This window comes from Diabrotica virgifera, chromosome 1 (assembly GCF_917563875.1).
Source record: "Diabrotica virgifera virgifera chromosome 1, PGI_DIABVI_V3a".
Taxonomy (NCBI): Eukaryota; Metazoa; Arthropoda; class Insecta; order Coleoptera; family Chrysomelidae; genus Diabrotica; species Diabrotica virgifera.
In genome coordinates this window covers 139,948,893-139,971,550 of record NC_065443.1, presented here as the reverse complement: position 1 = coordinate 139,971,550, position 22,658 = coordinate 139,948,893, and the positions used below count along the sequence as shown (strand labels likewise).

The 22,658-nt window shown below is 33.3% G+C and overlaps 1 protein-coding gene and 1 long non-coding RNA gene across 2 annotated transcripts in view; one reads left to right on the top strand and one right to left on the bottom strand.

The window, feature by feature from the left end:
* The window catches only part of LOC126891705 (putative odorant receptor 85d), a 101,122-nt gene that overhangs the window by 63,319 nt on the left and 15,145 nt on the right, over window positions 1–22,658 (top strand). The window contains exons 6-7 of the mRNA XM_050660969.1: window positions 17,765–17,864; window positions 17,922–18,023. Coding sequence (XP_050516926.1) covers window positions 17,765–17,864; window positions 17,922–18,023 — 202 coding nt within the window. The remainder of the gene's footprint in view (window positions 1–17,764; window positions 17,865–17,921; window positions 18,024–22,658) is intronic.
* LOC126881059 (uncharacterized) lies at window positions 4,413–5,693 on the bottom strand. The gene is made up of 2 exons (XR_007696709.1): window positions 5,392–5,693; window positions 4,413–5,236 (listed from the first exon to the last, which is right to left on the bottom strand). It is a non-coding gene; the product is annotated as an uncharacterized LOC126881059 (long non-coding RNA).

Below are 22,658 nucleotides of genomic sequence, written 5' to 3'. Positions count from 1 at the left end.
CGTCAATGATATTTTTTGTAATAACAATTTTTACCCTTTTTTAACTTTGGGGGGGATTTTTGGGGAAAATAACCGCTACCCTCCAGCCAGACCGGCATTTTTGTATTAGGCTATTATGGAAGAGTCACCTGAAAAATTTTCAGCTTGCCTAAAATACCTACTCAAAAATGTCTCACAGCTCTTGGACCAATATAAGAGACCTGGTAATAATATGAGAATTTCTTTATAATTTACATTTTTAGGTATGTTTTGAACCATATTAAAAAATAAGCCATATCTCAATAAAAGGTGCTTTATCCAAAAATATTAAGAGGTAAAAAAGTTTTAAAAACACTGTGTTTAACTAATGATATCGCAATAATAGTTTAATTGGAACGTACACAAACATTTGGGGGGGTTAAAGGAACAAAACCCCCATAAATTTTTTATGTAAATATATTTAAAAAGGAGCCGCATCTCAATAAAAACTGGCTTATCGAAAAAATACTAAGAGACAAAAAAGTTTTAAAAACGTTGTGTTTAACTAATGGTACCACATTAATTAGAACGTACACAACAGTTTGGGAAGGTTTAAGGGAACAAAACCCCCATAAAATTTTTATGGGGTAGACAAACTTCACTATAATTTTGTTTTAACATGTTCCTGCCATAAGAACGCTACATGTCCATTTGCAATAAAAAATCTCTAATCGTTTTCGATATATTCAAAAAAATCGATTTCCATTTTGTAATTTCAAAGGGCTGTAACTTTTTTTATGAGCACATTTGTACTAAGGTAAGTTAGGTTCAATCGAACTATTTTTGACCCCAGAATATGTGGTATAATTTATGACCAATCTTTTCAGGTCACCCTGTATAAATGTTTTATACAAAATTATTTTTATTTTGTTCACATAAAGGTATTTTTCGAAAAAAAAATGTTTTAGAACCCCTGACAGCCACAAGATGTCAATAATATTAATTCCTAAAGTGCACTTTACATCAACAATAAATTGAACAATAAATTGACCAAGTTATTCAAGGCCAAATTTGACGTGTTCTCAAAGCACAATTTGACATCCAAGTTTGTTCGTTATTAACTTGACGCCAATAAATTCGTGAATTTCTTGAAAGCAAAATTTTCTTGTCCTCAAAAAAATTGAAGGAACTTGGAATAAATGTTGTAAAAATGTCAATATTTTCAGTAGTACCAATGCAATGATTTTTTTATTAGAAGCTTTTGAATGTCGTTTGTTTCTTTGTTTGAGTAAAGTGTTTGATTTGAAACAGAATAGAATAGAACAGATTAATAAAATAAATAAAATAGAGAGATAGATTAGAATAGATATATAGTATAAAATAAACTGAAATAGAATAGAGTAGAATATAATAGAATAGATGTAATATATATGTAGATACTTACTAATAAAGTATTTGATTTAAAACAGAATAGAGTAGAATGTAACAGATTAAATGAAATATATAGATAGATTAGAATAGATATATAGTATAGAATAAAGTAAAATATAATATAATAGGTGAAATGATTGTGAAAAGCAATAGTTTTAAGTACCTAGGATCGGTATTACAGAGTAATGGAGAAATAGATGGAGATGCATGCAGTAGAATTAGGGCTGGATGGATGAAGTGGAAAGAAGCGAGTGGTGTGTTGTGACAGAAAAATTCCAATGAAGCTGAAGGGAAAATTCTATAAAACAGCCACAAGACCGGCTATGATGCGCGGAACTGAATGTTGGGCAGTGAAAAAGAAAGCGGAACAACGAATGCATGTGGTGGAAATGAGAATGCTTAGATGGATGAGTGGAGTGACAAAGAAGGATAAAATTAGATATGAGTATATTAGGGGAAGTCTAGGTGTGGCACCAATTGATGCCAAAATGAGAGAGCATAGGTTAAGATGGTTTGGTCATGTTCAACATCGAGACGTTAATCACCCAATACGAAGAATAGCTGAAGTGCAGATTCCTGGAAGGAGTAGGAGAGGAAGACCAAAGAAGACGATAAGGCAGGACATGTTGGTAAAGGGGATTAACATTGATATGACTCAAGATAGAATTGTGTGGAGAAATGCAATTAGGGAAGCCGACACTGCATAGGGATAAGGCAAAGAGAATGATGATGATGATAATAGGTGTAATGTGTAGATACTTATATAGAATAGGTTTGAAATAGAGTAGAATATAATAGAATAAAGATACTATATACCTACATCCCTAATAGCACAAGGATGTCCTTCACAGACTTTAGGGAGGTCCGTTTTCGTCCAAGGAACGCCCTATTTTGGTCCAAATGTCGCGCTACCGAATGTCTGTTGGACGTCCACTTAAGGTCCGAAGGGACGTACATTGGACCTTAATCGGACGTCCTAGGGGACGTAAATTGGACCTTAACAGGACGTCCTATTTTGGTCCAAATGCCACGTTGCCAAACGTCCAATGGACGTCCACCTAACGTCCGAGGGGACGTTCAGTGAATGTCAATTGGACCTTCATAGGATGTCCCAGTTTGGTCCAATGTCTTGCTGCCGAACGTCCATCTAACGTCCTGAGAGGACCTCCGGTGGACGTCTAGCATCGATATTTAGACCTGTGGAGAATGTATGGTGGGAAATAAAAAATATATTTTTAAGGAACTTATATTACATCTTATATTAAATTACAATTATTGGATATTACATTATTTACATTAAATTACAATACACTTCTCCAAGAAATTAACGCACCACCTTAAAAATAGGGCATTTTTGATGTCTCGAATTTTCTAAACCTGTTGTCTCATCTGAGTGATTTTTTTATAATATAGCCTAGGCTATAGGTTACATCCTTAAGCTTGTCATGCACTGGTAGCTATACTGTAATATATGTATATTATATCATATCGCTCTCTATAGTAATGAGTGAGCCTGCAGACAGGGAACTAATGGTTCCGTATGTGCAGGCTCACTCATTACTATAGAGAGCGACGTGATATAATATATATTACAGTATAGCTCCCCGTGCATGACAAGCATAAGGCAGTAACCTATAGCCTCAGGCTATATTATTATAAAAAAATCACTTAGATGGGACAACAGGTTTAGGAAATTCGAGACATCAAAAATGCCCAATTTTTAAGGTGGTGCGTAATGCACTGTATATATAGGTAAACTTATATACAGGCTGTAACAAAAATAAAATTTTTGTGTTTATTTAGTTGGCTATCTATTATAGTGTACAATCATCTAGAATATTTTGAACAAACTAAAAACATGAATATATCATCGAAAAAATAATAAAAAGGTCTTAAAATGCTTGGTTAGATATTAAGATCTAGTTAAAAAGAAACCAAAAACTGTATATTTTCTACAGAACGTAGATTATGAATTTTTAAGCCAGCTATCCCATTTATTATACAGGGTGTCCCGAAAAGATTGGTCGTAAATTAAATCACATATTCTGGGACCAAAAATAATTTGAATGAACCTAACTTACCTTAGTACAAATATGCACACAAAAAAAGTTACAGCCCTTTGAAGATACAAAATGAAAATTCGATTTTTTCGAATATATCGAAAACTATTAAAGATTTTTTATTGAAAATGGACATGAAGCAATATTATTGCAGTAACATCTTAAAGAAAAATTATAGTGAAATTTGTGCACCCCATAAAAATTTTATGGGGGTTTTGTTCCCTTTAACCCCCCCAAACTTTTGGGTACGTTCCAATTAAATTATTTCTGCGGTACCATTAGTTAAACACTGTGTTTTTAAAACTTTTTTACCTCTTTCTATTTTTTCGATAAAGCTCTTTTTATCAAGATATGGCTTCTTTTTAAAATGGTTCAAAATATACCTAAAAATGTAAATCATAAATAAATTTTCATATTATTAGTCTCTACAATCGTACTTAACCATATACAAATATGTGGTGGATTTGACAAATATTCAAAATATCACGATAAAAACTGACTTCAAAAAAGTACTAAGAGGCAAAAAAGTTTTAAAAACATTGTGTTTAATAGTACCACAATAATAATTCAATTGTAACTTACACAAAAGTTTGGGGGGGGGGGGGTTTAAACGAACAAAACCCCCATAAAATTTGTATGGGGTGTCGGGTGTCCAAATTTCACTATACAGTGGAACCTCGATTATCTGTCTCTCTATTAACTGTTAACCATTTTGTAAGAGAGACTAAAAACTTTTTTTACAGTCACCTCCTGTTTTCATATGATATTTTTTGACATGTTTTGTAGTAAATTCAATTATCTATTTACTACAAAACATGTCAAAATTTACATGTGAAAACAGATGACCCTAAAAATGGTTTTTCGTCTCCTACAAAATTCATGAAAAAGCAGATAGGAGGTATTGTCACATCACTGACGATATACCAGAAGTATATGTGGCCATACCAAATAATACATCCTTGATAAATATAAACATTTTTATTGCACAAAATATATATATTTCTATATATATATATTTTTTTCCATAATCATCACTACGATGATGATTCATTTGTATTGAATTGTACATTGCAATTCTCTGATGTTTGGGAAAAAGGGCTTAAGTCAGAATTGCACATCGATAATGTTTTGATGATTTCTGGACCAGAAAAATCGGCTCTTTTTATTGGTACATACAGTTTAAGTATGCAACACTTTTTTTATGGTCCAGAAATCATCAAAACATTATTGATGTGCAATTCTGACTTCAGCCCTTTTTGCCAAACATCAGAGAATTACAATCTGGTCATAACTGACCAATGAGCAATTTTAATTTAACCTAAATTACTACTGTTCCTTAAAATGAAGAGCTTACCCTATAGCATCTCTTATCTAATCTAACAAGATCGTGCACTATTCTAACATACACAGGCACACAAGCACTACGCTCTGCTTTTTCACTATCACCTATCACTCAAACTAGTTCAAAAGGCTTTGTCCTCTTCAATCTTCTAGTTTGTCCAGTAGTAGATATCGAGGAGCTGGATTTCCTCAATATTCTCATACTTATGAAGTTGTTGTTGCTCATGACCTCCTGCTATCTTCTTGATGACTATATTATCCAGGTTCCATTCCTAGGTCTTGATATTTGTTTATAAAGTAATATCTTATTATGCATCGACAATGTGGAGTTTCTTCCAACTAGTCAATACACTTTTTATAGGTATCTTTCTTTTGCCTTTCATAGCCACAACAAGGCTATAATACGTTTCCTTCCTGGTTTTTTTGTAGACCACTTTCCGCTGATTCTAAAAAATTAAAATGAATGGTAATTTTTCTATTCTTTACAATTAAAAATCAAAAGAAATAGGAAATAGGTACTACTATTTACAGGTAATAATATGCATAAATAATTCGTTTCCTAAAGAATACAGAAAATTGAAAACATTTTTATAATACTTACATAATTGTTTAAACAAAAAAGACCCAGCCAGAGCAAAACTAACAGACAGAACTGCAAAAAAGCCACTAATTTCCATTTTCCCACCCCCTCATCTTATATGCATTTTCCAATCAAAATTTTTAGGTTGTCATGAACATGAAAGACTCACCCTCAACTCTCAACAAATAATAATAAACAAAAAGCTCTACAGCTCTACTTCCACTTCCCGCCAAATGGACACAGGTTGGTGACACTGAATTCACGCCAAATAAATGAAAAAATAGAACAATTTTCTTTTTCGTCAATTTCTTCACGTGAAGTTTATAACGAACAAACTTAGATGTCAAAGTGTGCTTTTACACGTCAAATTTGGCCTTGAATAACTTGGTCAATTTCTTGTCCAATTTATTGTTGATGTAAAGTGGACTTTTAGTTATTAATGAAAAAAGTATGTTTGCTTAAAACCTGTTTCTGATAAAATTTGGCATCACTGTTGGTCATAAGAATCTGTACTGTAAAGTCAAGGTGAGACGGCCTGATTCTAATTCATTTCGACAGTCGCAATTTCATTTCGACACCGCCATGACAGCCGGAGAGTATTCGCCCCGAGCGTTAACAAAGTGTCAAAGCAAAATCGACCGACCTGCTCATGGTGGCGGATTTTTGAAATTTTATAAGGACGCTTTGTGTATGTTTAAATGAGACATTTAAAAAAAATGCCGTGTCACGCTAGTGATATTATGTATTAATATAAACAGAAAATAAAAACGCACTTAATCTGATATAAATTCTTCACTTTCCAATATTAATTATCAGTTCGATTTTGTATACATAACCTCACTATCGCAGTTTATGTCAATAAATCTTTATTAACGCAAAAGAAAATATTTTTGTTGCACTATAAATTACAGTATAAATTAATAACTAATGAATTCTAACAATTTTTTTCGGTTATTATCACTACAAAATAAAATATTCAAGTTTAACAAAATAATCCCATAAGACTCAATGTTAAAACGTCCTTACAAAATCTGACAGCGTGTCACGTGACTGTAAGTAGAGGGGAGACGCACGGAGCCAATAGCGATTCTTGGGGATATTAACCTTATCATGTTGAGACTGCTCAGAATTTGGGTTGGCGCTTCGGTTTCTTGGATTTTGTTGATAGTCTGGGAAAATTATCGAAAAAATACCATTTTTGGGAAAAATTATTTACCAGCTATTTTATTGCTAAAATCGAATCTTAAGATTGCATATATTATAATATGGGGTATGACAAGTCCGCAGAAAGTGTGTTATTTTATTTATAAACAAATTAGCACTCCTAAATCTTTTTTTTTTTTCAATTAGTGGTCTGTAACTCCTATAATTTTTCCTTTGAGCCAAAAACACTCAAATAAAAATTCACCGTAATTTAGTTCTGCACAAAGTTATTTTTTTTCCGATTTCCTTCAACAAAAATTTTACTCAGAAAATCCGAGTTTTCCCAAAAAATCTGCCATTTTCAATTAAAATTTTAGGGAAGTACCTAATTATTTATCAATAATTAAATAATTGAAGACATGAAAGATTTATTATAGTAGATTATACAGAGGGGCTAAATTATGGAATAAATTCATTTCTTTAAAACGGACGATTTTGGAGCAAAATCCCGAAAGAGGTCGATTTTTATTTTTAAATTACAATTTCTTGGCATATATTTCATACTAGTGACGTCATCCATCTGAGCGTGATGACGTAATCGATAATTTTGTTAATAGGAATAGGGGTCGTGTGGTAGGTCATTTGAAAGGGCGTTTAATTCTCTATTCAGTAATATAAACATTAATATCATTAGCTATTTATACAGGGTTGCCAAAAAAAATTTTGAATTAAATTAATTGGCGCAAAAAGAAGAATGTATGTAATTTATTTAACTCAAAATACATTGTACTGCTGTCAGAAAATAGAAAAAAAGGTTTATTTCACAAATAAACATTTCTTTTCGCTTAAATTAAATCACAAACAGCCTCCCTCCTACCTATTGGCAGTTTGAACTTTTAATTTAAGCTAAAAGCAATGTTTATTTGCAAAATAAACATTTTTTTCTATTTTCTGACAGCAATAGAATGTATTTTGAGTTAAATAAATTACATGCATTCTTCTTCTTGCGTCAATTAATTTAATTCAAAATTTTTTTTGGCCTCCCTGTATAAATAATGATATTAATGTTTATAATACTGAATAGAGCATTGAACGCCTTTGTAAATGAGCTACAACACGAACCCATATTCCTATTTAAAAAAATAATTACGTCATCACGCTCGGATGGATGACGTCACTAGTTTGAAATATATGCCAAGAAATTTAATTTAAAAATAAAAATCGACCTGTTTCGGGATTTTTCTCTAAAATCGTCCATTTTAGAGAAAATGAATGTATTCCATAATTTAGCCCCTCTCTGTATATCAGGAGACCGGCGACAATCTAACCAATAGTTTAGCAATAATTAAAATGTTAATTAAAAAATTTCGGTCGAAATAATAACCAGAAAGATTATGATACACCAGAATAACTATGATTTTCATATAAAAAATCACTATACGCTCTGAGCTTCGCTGGTGGCGCTCCTAGCGGATTACTGGAATTATCTTTCACCGGTAATTTTTAAATTTATTATTTAATTGTTATCGCTTAACATTTACAACGCAAAAAATTAATTAAATTGTAATCGATTTTTTTAAGATTCTGCTAATCATTTTGACGTTCTATTGATAAAATATGAATTTCTTACTTCGGATACTTTCACAATTATCGTGTAGATGGCGCTAAGATTTTTAGATTAAATTATAATTACATATTACGGAACATTAAAAAAACTTAAATTCAGTATTTAAAACGTAAGTATATTTAAGGTAAAAATATATACCACAGCTTTGACCAACTAATATTTTTTATAATTAATGTTTTTAATTTTAATTTTACATTAACCACTTTGACATGTATGTCAAATTTCCGGTAAACGTTTACAGACTTGCCACTACTGGCGCTCGAGAATTTGTAAATATCCCCTCTACGTACGAGCTCACAGCGGATACCTATTCAACGTACCTTACAGGATTGAAATTGGACCATTTGAGCGGTCTCAGGAATGTTATAAAGAAACAATTTTTTGGCTTATAAACAAATAGAACCCCTCAGAAAATATTAGATTAAATTAAATTAAGTTAACGCTGTTGAAAAGAGCACGGCTTCTGTGTCCTTTTCGAAGAAAAACAAATTGAATTGCGAGGAGTGATTCCAGGTATAACCGGTCAAATTTGACCGGCATTTGCGACAGAGTTATAAACAACAGGATTTTAATCTTTGAACCATTAGATACCTTTTAATTCCGGTCCTCTTTGTACATACAAATTTTCATATCTTCAAGACACTCATAACAAAAAAGATTTATGTCACTGTCACCAAATTATTTAATTATTGATAAATAATTACTTCCCTTAAATTTTAGTTGAAAATTAAAGATTTTGTTTGGAAAACCCGAATTTTCCGAAGAAAATTTCCGTCGAAGGAAATTGGAATAAATTATCAATGTGCAGAATTAAATTACTGTCAATTTTTATGTGAGTGTTTTGGTTTAAAGTTAAAATTTTCGGAGTTATAGGGCAATAATAAAAAAAAAAGATTTCGGAGTGCTAATTTGTTTATAAACAAAATAGCACACTTTCTGTGGACTTTGCACAGCTATATTACTAATATAGGAAATCTTAAGATTTGATTTCAGCATGTCCAGCAATAAAATAGCTGGTAATTAATTTTCCTTGTTTTTTACTAATTTTCCCAGATTATTACCTCACATCTTTCATTGGGTGCGTTCGGACGACCACAGCGGCTGGACAGCTGAGCCAGCAGTAGCTGTCAGACGTCACCGCTGGAAGCCAGCCGCTGAGAGATTTACTAAGCTTTCCCTATCACGGCTGGATACAACCACTCAGCCGATTTCTGCTGAATGCCAGCCGCTATGGTCGTCCGAACGCACCCATTGAGTTGATGATTCATGTTGTGGACATTCTCAATTATTATATTTCTAATTTAATACTATTCTATCTAATTCCTCAAAACAAGCAAATTTCAATTAAACCCAGCTATATTATACCTGTTGATTTAGTTTTCCTTGCAAGAAATAAACAAAACACATCTAAACTAAACCTAACCTCGCTTTTGGCCATTCATTCATCTCCGTGTCAAATAATTTCGACAGTCGCCATATTGAAAGCGACTTGTTTTTGGTCGAAATTTGATTTAGAATCAGGGCCCGGTGGGACGCACAATAGTATTCTTGATTATTAGACTTAGGCAAATATGCAAATAAAAAAGTATGAAATATGCGCATAAATATGCAGTATTTTATCCAAGAATATGCAATATTTTATGAAAAATATGCATATTTATCTAGAAAATATGCATGCATTTTTTATTTACAAAAATACTTACAATAAATATTATAAATACATAACGTATACAATTATTTTAACATATAAATATTATTTTGAATTGTGGTAACAATAGATTCAAATGGTGTTCAAAATTTTCTAATAAATAGAAAAACTTCTTTCGACATCAACTGATGTAACTGGGGCATTTTTCAAATTGACTATAATAGATGGTTCTAAATTAAGTGGTTAGGAAAATGTCCCAGCTAGTACTTGAACCACTTCAGAAAGAACCTGGAAACCACTATTTTTTTCCATGGTTACTTCAAATGTTTGAAAAATTTCCTTTGCAATAGTACCTTTAACGTTTTGACATAATGAGTCAAATTCTTTTATTAAAACTGTACTCTCTGACAATGATAATTTGGAGGATTCTATTGAGTTATATTTTTCTGAACAAAACTATAATTTGATTTTATTAATGACAGTTGCTGTTGGTGGATGTTATTTTGGAAGGCTTGCTTAGCTTCCAATAAAGATTGGCAACTATCATCCGTTAAAAGGTTAATTTTTTTTAATCAACAAAATGATCAGCATAGAAATTAGCTGCTTCCAACCATGTTCCCCAACGTGTTAAAATGGGTTGTGGTGGCAGTGGAACAGCAGGAAGCATATCTCTGTAACATTGTATTCTTACAGATGATTTCATTCAGATGATTTCTTTTTGACGCTCCCTATTAAACTGTTAACTAGTGGAAATTTTTTTCTCACTTCCTCCGCAACTCTGTTTATTCCATGCCCTAAACAAGTGACATGTATTGTCACATGTATTGTCACAACAAGTTTGGATAAAATATTTTAAATTTTGTCCTGCTTTCACCATATATGGTGCGGCATCAGGTAAAATAAGCAATAATTTATTCAAAGTTACGGAGGTAGTATAATATAATTGGTCAAAAAAAAGGCCTAACCCAGACATCCAAAATAAAAGTTTTTCTCCAACACCAAATTGTTCTATATGGTCCACATATTGTTCAGTAAAAAGTTACACCATTTTGAGCATCCGGTTTGGGGGGAAGATGGGGGAGAAGTCTGTAAATTAGTAGTTTCTTTACGTTTTTCGTCAATATTTCTAAAACTATGTTTAATTGTAAACAATGTTCCATAAAAAACGTTCTACATAAAATTTAAAACAAAAATGGTTCTATCCATAATTGTTATAAAATCAACGGTTCCAGAGTTATGGAGGGTGAAATGTGGAGGTTTTCGATACTTTTTATATTATTTGGGCAATTGATGATGATTTTGGGTGGTGAGGTTGACGTTTCTTCAAGGGCTTATCACTAACATACCATCGGCCACTGAAATAGCAAATCCTGTTCTTTCAATCAGTAAAAATATTATAAATTGCCCAAAAAATATAAAAAGTATCGAAAACCTCCACTTTTCACCCTCCGTAACTCTGGAATCGTTGATTTTATAACAATTATGTATAAGAACTTTTTTGTTTTAAATTTGATGTAGAACATTTTTGTATAGAATATTGTTTACGCTAAAGCATATTTTTAGAAATATTGACGAAAAACCTACAAAAACTACTAATTTACCGATTTTCCCCCATCTCCCCCCAAACCGGACGCTTAAAATGATGTAACTTTTTATTGAACAATATCTGGACCATATAGAACAATTTGGTGTTGGAGGAAAACTTTTACTTTCAATGTCTGGGTTAGGCCTTTTTTGGACCAATTATACTATACTACCTCCGTCACTTTGAAACCGTTCATTTTAGAAGGATTATGCATAGGGCCTTTTTTGTTTCAAATTTAATGTAGAACATTTTTGTATAGAAGGTTGTTCAGGCTAAACCGCATAGTTTTAGAAATATTGACGAAAAACTTAAAAAACTACGAATTTACCGATTTCTCCCCCCTCTCCCCCCCCCCCAAATCCGACGCTCAAAATGGTATGACCTTTTTCTGAACATTATGTGGACCATATAGAACAATTTGGTGTTGGAGGATAACTTTCACGTTGGATATCTGGGTTTGGATCTAGTTATACCATACTAATACCAAGAATTTGAATACCAAATGATTATAAAACAAAATTAAATATTTGCATTTTCAAGCTATCTATAACTTTGAATATAAAAATATACAGTTAACACCAAATTTTAAAATTATATGCACTTTATGCTCACTTTTATAAAAATATGCAAAATTTGACATTTTTGCATTTTTTATGCATTATATGCAAAATATGCAATTTGCATGTTTGCCTAAGTCTAATTGATTATTATTTTAGTCTATATTTGTCCTTGCGTGGCTCTCCATTTCTTTTGATGATTCCTTATCAGCCATCTCTGATTATCGTTTTTCCTTTTCGTAGCATTTTTAGTGATACCACAGAAAGGTTCTGGGCCTCTAAAGCCAACATATATAGTCTTTCATTTCCAAGCACACGTTCATGACCTGGAATCCATATTAAAGGCACTTTATTATCTTTTGCCAGGTTATTGAGGAGATCTTTGCAGTACTTCACCAGTTTTGATTTCGTGATTGAGTTCTTTACTGCGAGAATAGCCGCTTGACTATTTGTGTAAATGTTAATTGTCTTAGCTTAATGGTCGCCATTTATGATTTCATCAATGCAGGTCACCAAAGCAAAAACTTCACCCTGGAATACAGGTGTATATTTCTCTAGGCTCTAAGATTTTTATAGTTGCATGTTTGCCCAAAGACTCTTGATCCAGTATCATGGGCAATTAATGTTTGATCTATCAGTGAATTTTATTAAATCCTTCTTCATATTAGGGACTTTCTGTTCCCTAGATGGTATAATTGAGGAGCAACTGAGCAAAAAGCAATAAATCCAGTTTTTGACATTTTTGAAGTAAATAGTACAAGGTACAGTATGAGGAAAAATAAACAGTACTGAAATGAATATTAAAATGTTTACGACTATTTATAATATATCTAATATGATATAGCCGTGCAAACATTATTCACAACGATGCACGTTCCCAATAAAACAGATGTTAAAGATGCCCTCTGGCCAGTGGCGGATCTACGGGGAGGGAAAATGAGGAAATTTCCCCCCTAACAAGATCCAAAAATTAAAGAAAAAAATTTGTTCAAACATAAAAATATATTAGCTGACATGAAACCGAAACCACAGAAAGACAAATTCAACCCAATAAACACGCTAGTTAGGAAAATTAATGCCTATAAGTTATTATTTGTGTCTTTTATGTAATCTGAGTTTATCTTTTTTACGTCTTTTGGTTGGTTTTTCATTGGAAGTTCCCCCTAAGGCAAATTTTCCCTCTCAAGGCAAATTTCTTGATCCGTCACTGCCTCTGGATGAAAAAATTTTTAGTCCGCAAAATTCTAGTCCACAATTCCGAAATGGCAGACTTTGGATATGTCTGGCCCCTTCAGCATTCCCCATGTGTACGCATCTGGTGGCGTTAGTTCTGGTAAGTGAAAACTCCCAACATGATCGCGCAGTATTCGACTCCCTGGCAGTGTAACAGGTTGTCCCGTCCTGCTGAAACCATTGTCGATTTTAAGCTTGGACCGTTTTTGTGATATTTTCCGTATGACCGAAAATAGTACTCCACCATAAAATTTTTTTCTGCAAAACTGAGTAGCATTCTAAAGCATCTAAAATTATCATTCACATAGGTTATAACGACCTTCGGGAACTACTTAGTACGTTTCGGCACCTGACACATACAAATTTGAGACATACGAATTTCAGTACTGTTTATTTTGCCGCATACCGTACTTGGTTTAGTTCAATCTACATTGTGAACTATTCATTTCAGGCAATTTGCTTTAAATCCAATACACACACACATACCGGCAAAATTAGCCGAACACCTTAAAAATGGGACATGTTTGATGTCTCAAATTTCCTAAATCTGTTGTCCGATTTGAGTGATTCTTTTAGTAGATCAGCCTTATTATTTAAGAATATCGGTGTAATATTGTTGCTAGACAGGTAAATGTCATTTTATACCGGGTGTACCAATCATACTGTGTTTTTTTCTTAAAGTTCGGAACACCCTGTGGAATATTCTAGCATATATAAAATATTGAAATTAAAACTCAATTATAGCTTCAGGCTTTCTTAACATTTTCTTTTTTGATTCATTTGCTTATGTTGGAAAATAAAAAAGTCTTGTGCTTTAACAACTAGCCATGTTTTTCATCAATAAATCCTCAGTAGGAGAGAAAAGTACGCTTTTGCAGTTACTCGAGCGTTATGGGGACCTATTGGATTGTGAAGAGTGGCTGCTAAAACCAAAAAAAGTTAAGTTAAGTTTTCCATAAAGTGTGGGACTCTTCATTTTTTAATTTAATTTTCCATTTCCACCAATCGTTTTTTCCGATTATAGCACCATCTATCCATAATTGGAAAAAATGTTGCGAATAAAAGTTGCTTATTTTTACGTCAAGAATCCAAATCTGCAATAAAAATTGGGGGCTCCTATTTAAGATTTTAAAGTAACCTCCCACCGCACGTCCGTGGGGGGTCGTGTTTGGTGCCATTCGATAGATTTTTGAAAAATATTGAATAAGTACGTGTATTTTGCAGATGGAATTCATTAAGGAGGGACCGAAAAAAAAAAATAATCTATTCTTAGAAAAACTCGAAATCGTCAGATTAAGATAAGGTAGTCAAGTATGTACATGCAAAATAGTGTTTATTTCAAAAATCTGACGATTTGAGCGGGGCGTAAGAAAATGGGCGAGTCACAAAGTTTCACAAAAAAAGCGAATATTTCGCGAAATTAACGTCAGATCGAAAAACTAAAAAATACTTGTTCAATATTTTTCAAAAATATATCGAACAATACTAAACACGACACCCCACAGAGAGGGGTGGAGGGTATATTAAAAATTTTAAATACGAACCCTGCGATATTTCGCGAAATGAACATCAGATCGTAAAACTGCAAAATACATGTATTCAATATTTTTCAAAAATCTATCGAATGGCACCAAACACCCCCCCAATTTTTATTGCAAATTTGGATTCTTGACGTAAAAATAAGCAACTTTTATTCGCAACATTTTTTCCAATTATGGATAGATAGCGCTTTAATCGGAAAAAAAGCGATTGAAAAACTTAACCTAATGTTTTTCTGGTTTTAGCACATACTCTCCACAATCCAATAGGTACCCATAACGCTCGAGTAACTGCAAATTTAGCATACTTTCCTCCCCTACTATGAGGATTTATTGATGAAAAACATGGATAGTTGTTAACGCACATAACTTTTTCATTATCCCACATAAGTAAATGAATCGAAAAGCAAAATGTTAAGAACGCCTAATTCTACAATCGAGTTTTAATTTTAATATTTTACATATGCTAGAATATTCCACAGGGTGTTCCAAACTTTAAGAAAAAAACAGAGTATGATTCGTACACCCGGTATAAAATGATATTTACCTGTCTAGCTACAATATTATTACAACGATATTCCTAAATAATAAGGCTATAACATACTAAAAGAATCACTCAAATTGGACCACTGGTTTAGGAAATTCGAGACATCAAACATGTCCCATTTTTAAGGTGTTCGGCTAATTTTGCCGGTGTGTGTATATCGCTATATGAATTATTATTCAAAACTAAACAAAAATGCATTAAATCCCATTTTGAGACCAAGCAAACTGACGTAAATCCATCGTGTTTAACCAAACTGCAATAAATCCTTGAAAAAATATTTATTGGGAATAAGAAGAAGACCTTAATGGTATAAGGACATTCTAGAAAACCAAGAAGATGATATTGATAATGAAGGTGATGAAATTGAAAAGGAATGCGATTGTCTAGAAAATGATATACAGGGTGTCCCGAAAAGATTGGTCATAAATTATACCGCAGATTCTGGGGTCAAAAATAGGTTGATTGAACATCACTTACCTATATACAATAGTGCACACAAAAAAAGTTACAGCCCTTTGAAGTTATAAAATGAAAATGGATTTTTTTTCATATATCGAAAACTTCCAGAGATTTTTTATTGAAAATAGACATGTAGCATTTTTTATGGTAGCAGAATCTTAAAAAAAAATTAAAGTGAAATTTGTGCACCCCATAAAAGTTTTATGGGGGTTTCGTTCCCTTAAACCCCCCCAAACTTTTGTGTACGTTCCAATTAAATTATTATTGTGGCACCATTAGTTAAAGACAATGTTTCTTAAACTTTTTTGCCTCTTAGTACTTTTTCAATAAGTCAGTGTTTATTGAGATATTTTGAATATTTGTCGAAATCCACCACATATTTGTATATGGTTAAGTACGATTATAGAGACCTGTTAATAATCTGAAAATTTATTTATAATTTACATTTTTAGATATATTTTGAAAAAGAAGCTACATCTCGATAAAAGATGACGTATGAAAAAAAGACTAAGAGGCAAAAGTTTTAAAAACAATGTGTTTAACTAATGGTGCCACAATAATAGTTTAATTGGAACGTACACAAACATTTGGGGGGTTTAAAGGAACAAAACCCCCATAAAAATTTTACGTAAATATATTGAAAAAAAAGCCACATCGCGATAAAACCTGCATTAGCGAAAAAATACTAAGAAGCAAAAAAGTTTTAAAAACGTTGTGTTTAACTAATGGTACCACAATAAAGAATTAATTGGAACGTACACAAAAGTTTGGGGGGGTTTAAGGGAACAAAATCCCCATAATTTTTTTATGGGGTGGACAAATTTCACTATAATTTTGTTTTAAGATGTTCCTGCCATAAGAATGATACATGTCCATTTTCAATAAAAAATCTCTAATAGTTTTCGATATATTGAAAAAAATCGATTTTCATTTTGTAACTTCAAAGGGCTGTAACTTTTTTTGCGAGCACATTTGTACTAAGGTAAGTTAGGTTCAATCGAACTATTTTTGAGCTTAAAATGTGTGGTATAATTTATGACCAATCTTTTCGGGACACCCTGTATATTTGAGAAGCTTTATTTTATAAATTAATAGTATTTTCGTAAACTGGTGTTTTATTTTCGACATTTCGGTATTTACATATTTGGCAAAAAGACATAAATCCAACCAACGTTTCATAAAACCGAAATAAATCCATTCATATGGAGAAAAATGCTATAAATCTACATAATGTTTAAGCAAACTGCAATAAATCCAACAAATTAAAGCTTTAAAAATTGAAAACTTATAGGTTTAATTCGATTAGTTTTTTGTCGAGAACTCAAAATCATATATTTTGAATTTAATACCTTTTGCTCAGTTGCCCCTCAATTTTTCCTCATGCTTCCCCAAGTTTTGTGAAATTTCGATACAAAAACAGTGCAGTCAAAAATACAGTAAAAAAAGTCGTTACTCGGGTGTTTTTTGGGTCGCTGAATACCACTATCATATCCATAATGGTCTTTGAGGCACCTGGTGCCCAAGAAAGAACTCGTCTTCTTGAGTTTTATTAAAGTTCGATACAAAATTAGTTCGTCCTGGGTACCAGGTGCCTTGGACACCATCACCAACATGATATTCTTGTTGAGCGGCCCCAAAAACCCCGGAGTAGTAATATTGAACTCGTTTCCTACAACTATTAGTTCTAAATTATTTTATTATTTTTGAGCACTTCTACCGAATTTCCAAACTTAGTTCCAAAAAGTTGGTAGGTTTCTTTTTACTGATTCATTGCATCGCCTATTTGATCGCTTACAAAATGAAGGATTAACAGAGAGCTTCTGTGTATCATACGTACTCCGATTGTCATTAAATAGGGTTATACAATTTAAGTCGATTGTTAATATGTAATTCATAAAACTAATTTCTCAAGTAAATAGCTTCCTTTATTGAAGCCTCAAATATTCTCAGGTATTCAGCTTTAGTGCTTGAAATAGTAATGAGAACTCCTAGTGTTATTAGTTTTAGTCTGAAAAATTGTTCTTTAACTGATGATTGTTTAGCTTTTTCTGTTTTAGATATGTAGAAGAATTAGATGATAATATGAAGTATCTTATGCTCATGGAATTTACAATTAACTCATTTCAGATTACAGCCATATTTTATGAGTTATTAACAGTAAGATAGATATTTGACGTACTATTTGCAGAAACAAAAAAAATCTTCTAATTTTAGTTTGAACGCGATGCAGTTATAGTTTTTCGGCTGACGTATCTATGTGTAATGATTATGCAAATATTTTTACTTGCATGGCATGCAAATGAAATTAGTCTCAACGTGAGTATTTGTAGTAAATTATTATTTATACAATAAGAGATTAAACTAGTGGAGGTGGAAATGATCTTTATAAACGTATAAATTAACATTACATTACCTAGTTTTCCACCTTTAGACGTCTGTGACAGGAGTATTAATAAATTTCTACTGTAACAGTGACAGTTGTCATAGTCCTCTGGTACGTCTAAAGATGGGAAACTATGTAATGTAATGTTAATTTATACGTTTATAACGATCATTCGTAACGAGAGAGGAGAAAGATTGGCTCAATTCTGCCAAGAGACCGATTTTATTGTCACGAATACTTATCATGATCTGCCGACCAGGAGACTCTATACATGGAAATCACCAGCAGACAACCAACATTGACAACAAATTGACTACCTTCTCATCTGCAAACGATACCGAAATTCCATAAAATCAGTAAAATCATACCCTGGAGCTGATGTGAGATATGATCACAACCCAGTTGTAGGAAGGTTTAGAATTAATCTAAAGAAGCCTGTGGTTAAAACTAAAGTAGAGACGATACAAGTATCTCGTTTAAGAGATCCACCAACAAAAGAGCAAGTCACACTAAAAATTAAAGAATAGCTCACCAAAATAGAAATTATTCCTATTGAAGATGCGAACAAGAAATGGCACATGTTAAAAGATGCTCTTCTCCGCAGATGTGAGACAACACTAACACCTAAACTAATTAAGAATAAAAATGAATGGATGACCGAGGAGATTCTAGATCTCATGGAAGCAAGGCGATCTTATAAAACCAAAGACAAAAACATGTATAATATTATACACAGAAATAAGGAGAAAGATCAGAGAGGCAAAGAAAAGATGGTATAGTGACAGATGCGCAGAGATTGAACAGTTGGTAGAGAAACATGATAACTTAAACCTTCATAAGAAAATTAAAGAAATAATAGTAGAAATAGTACTAGAGCAGGAAAAGTTCGACAACGGCCCAGACATAACAGAAGATGAGGTATTAGAGGCGATAAAGCGAACAAAGAACAACAAGGCAACAGGTCCTGACCAAATACCTGTAGACATAATACGGTTAATAGAAGAACAGCAAATTGGAATATTGGTCGACTTATTTAATACAATATACAGTACAGGAATCATTCCCAGAGATTGGCTGCTGTCAACGATCATAACACTGCCAAAAAAACCAAACGCAAAAGAATGCCAAGACCACCGGATAATAAGTTTAATGAGTCATACACCCAAAATATTTTTAAAAATTATACACCGGAGAATACATAACAAACTTGAGCAGGACATAAGCGACACGCAATTTGGATTTAGAAATGCAATGGGAACGAGGGACTGTTCGTTGTAAATGTACTTGTGCAAAGGTGCATGGATGTTAATCAGCCAGTATATATGTGTTTCTTGGATTACAACAAAGCCTTCGATAAAGTCAGACATAACCGCCTTATCGAATTACTTGAAAAGAAAAACTTAGATATGAGGGACATCAGGATCATTAGTGCTATCTATTATAATCAGATCGCTGTGGTAAAAGAGAACAACGCCTTTTCAAATGAAATACAGATTGAGAGGGGCGTCAGACAGGGCTGTGTCCTGTCTCCTACTTTGTTCAATTTGTATTCAGAGGAAATAATCCAGGTAGCACTAGAAGACCTAACCACGGGAATAAAAGTAAATGGCCGACCAATCAATAATATACGGTTTGCCGACGACACTATTTTATTAGCCGAATGTCTTGAGGATTTAAAACAAATTGTTGACAGAGTGGTAGAAGTCAGCCAAGAAAACGGACTGTCCCTAAACACAAAAAAGACACAATTTATGGTAATCACAAAAGTTCAACAGCGCCAAGAAAGCATAACAATACATGGAGAACAAATTAAAAAGGTTGAAAAATATAAATATTTGGGTACAATAATTAATGAAACTAATGAGTATATAGAAGAGATTAAAGCAAGAATAGGAGAGGCAAGGAATGCTTTCAACAAACTGAAAAAAGTGCTCTGTAGCAGGGACATTACAATTTCTTTAATGATAAGACTTCTGAGATGCTACGTGTTCTCCGTATTATTCTATGGGTTGGAGGCTTGGACATTAAAGAAGGATGTTTCGGACAGAATAGGAACCTTTGAGTTATGGGCCTACAGAAGAATATTAAGAATAAGTTGGGTGGATAGAGTCACGAATATCGAGGTGTTGAGAAGAATGGGAAAAGATAAAGAGGTTTTAAATACAATTAAAGTCAGAAAACTGCAATAGCTGGGACATGTTATGAGGGGCAAGCGTTGTAACTTGTTACAATTAATAATACAATGAAGAATACAGGGTAGAAGGAGTCGCGGAAGAAGACGCATCTCCTGGTTAAACAATTTGAGAGCTTGGTTTAATTGCACTTCTGCTGATCTCTTTAGAGCAGCGGTATCGAAAGTGCGAATTGCCGTGATGGTTGCCAACCTTCTTAGAGGAGATGGCACATGAAGAAGAAGAAAAACTATCCTTCCCATCTTCACTAGTTTCATCTCTTTTTGTTTTGCAATGTATTATGTTTTCCATCTTTTGCGCTATTTTGCCGGTTATAGGGCGCTCGTCACTATATTAGTTGTGCAGGGATCTCAAGCCGGCCACTCATAGTATTGCGGCGTCGAGCGTCGTATGACAAAACCGTCGATGATATTAATTCTGCAGTACTCCAGCATAAAACCAGTTTCTCTGTGCTAAAATTGTAACGATTTTGTTGGATGCACGGTCACACACGATCAAAATTTTTGTCAATTAGTCGAATTCAACAAAATTGAACGACGTCGCAGTACCGTGAGTGGCCGGTTTAGTACATAGTTCCAAACTCTGACAGTTAATAGCGGCACAATTGAAGTTACACCTTTCAAATTGACTGTTTCGGACCGTTTTTTAAATTACCATATTAGTGCAATAGGGAACTTGCATAAATTTTTAAATTCGAAAAAAATGGTATAAATCACAACAGAACATAATTTAGAACCTGTATCAAAGATAAGAAAGTTTTGTTTGTCTTTCGTTTGGCCCCTAAAGACGACTAAAAATTTAGCTTATACCAGCCACCCCAAAACGCGTCGTGACGTCACGGGGTTGTATGTTTACATTCTACACCAATTGTATAATATATAATTTTAAATTAGACAATATAAACGTCAGTAAAAAGTAGAGTTATGTGCAGGCCCGTTTTTAGGGTCTTTGGCGCTATGGGCACCATTTTGACAAGCGCCCCCCCCCTCCCAACCACCAAATATACGCCAACACAACCCGGCCACTAGCGCCATATTTCGAAATAGATTTCCGCTTTTTCTTGTACTTTTTTTCTTATTTGCCAGTTTTGGTTCGGGGGGGATCTAACCCCTATTCTCTTTACAAATAGAGAATATTCCATTATCCACCACCTATGGACCCGCCGTGTCCCGGACTGGCAACCGTAAAACAAAACAAAACCGTTATTGACGCTTAAACAATAACAGATTAGCATAATAATCAATAGGTTTTGTTACTACGGTATCACGGACCACCCTCCCACCCTTATTATTATAATTGTAATTATTATTCTACTATATACACTGTACTCTGCCTTTATAACATTACATCTTGATATACTAGTTCAATATTAATAATAACATCACACTTTCATGTTATATTATCTTTGTTGTAAGTTCATCAGTTCATCGGTTTCTATTTACATTGGTTTCTTCCGCATTTTCAAGTTTGAAAATGTGGAAATCAGTTTATCACAGTCAAGTTTCAAGGTTATGTCACTTTGAGTGCACAGTAATATCAAGCTGTTTAGCTTTTCATCTGCAATTGTACTTCTATTTTCTGACTTGATTTTCTTCAAGGCCGAAAAACTCCTCTCTGCCGAACAGTTTGTAACTGGCAGAGTCAAATACACCCTAATGGCTACTTCCAAATTCGGAAATGTGCTTGTTAAACTATTTTCTTTGATGTATGAGTAGCAGTCTCTTATTCTCTTCAGTTTCTCAGCCTTCATGTACATTTGAAAGTGATGACACTCTTGTACGAAGTCATTTTCGCAAATGTCATTGGAGTAGTACTGAGCAACCTTTTTAGCTTGTTCCACTAGATCTTCATACTTCTTCTCGTGAAGTTGACTGAATATTTCAAATCTTTTACTTAGATTTTCGTAACTATTTTTCCGGCTACTGAGCTGCACTACTAGATGGTCGAAAATGGGTTTGAAAACTCCAGTTCTATATCTTGTTCTAGGATCCATTTTCTCAAACTGTTCATCCCTTTGTTCATCAAAAAACATGGTACGTTTTCTTGCTCTGTCATAAGAAGGGGTACTTAAATTAGCCATTTTCAAAGCTTCAGCTTCAAAGTCATCAAATTTTTCACTTTTCTCGTTTAAGAACAACGATAAAGACTCAAGCTCTTTTGTAGCACCAAGTAGGTCTAATTCTTCTGTTTGCAACGTTTTGCTAACTTTGTCCACTCTTTGCAAGATATCATTCCAAATTACAATTAAAAGAACTGTTTGGAAATTCTCCAAGGTTTTAACAAACCCTTCTGCTGTCAGCCGTGTGTCTGGTGTTTGTGTTTTATCCTTAATCAAATCTTCAAGGGCAGCTTTGATTTCTTTATGGCTGGTAACCA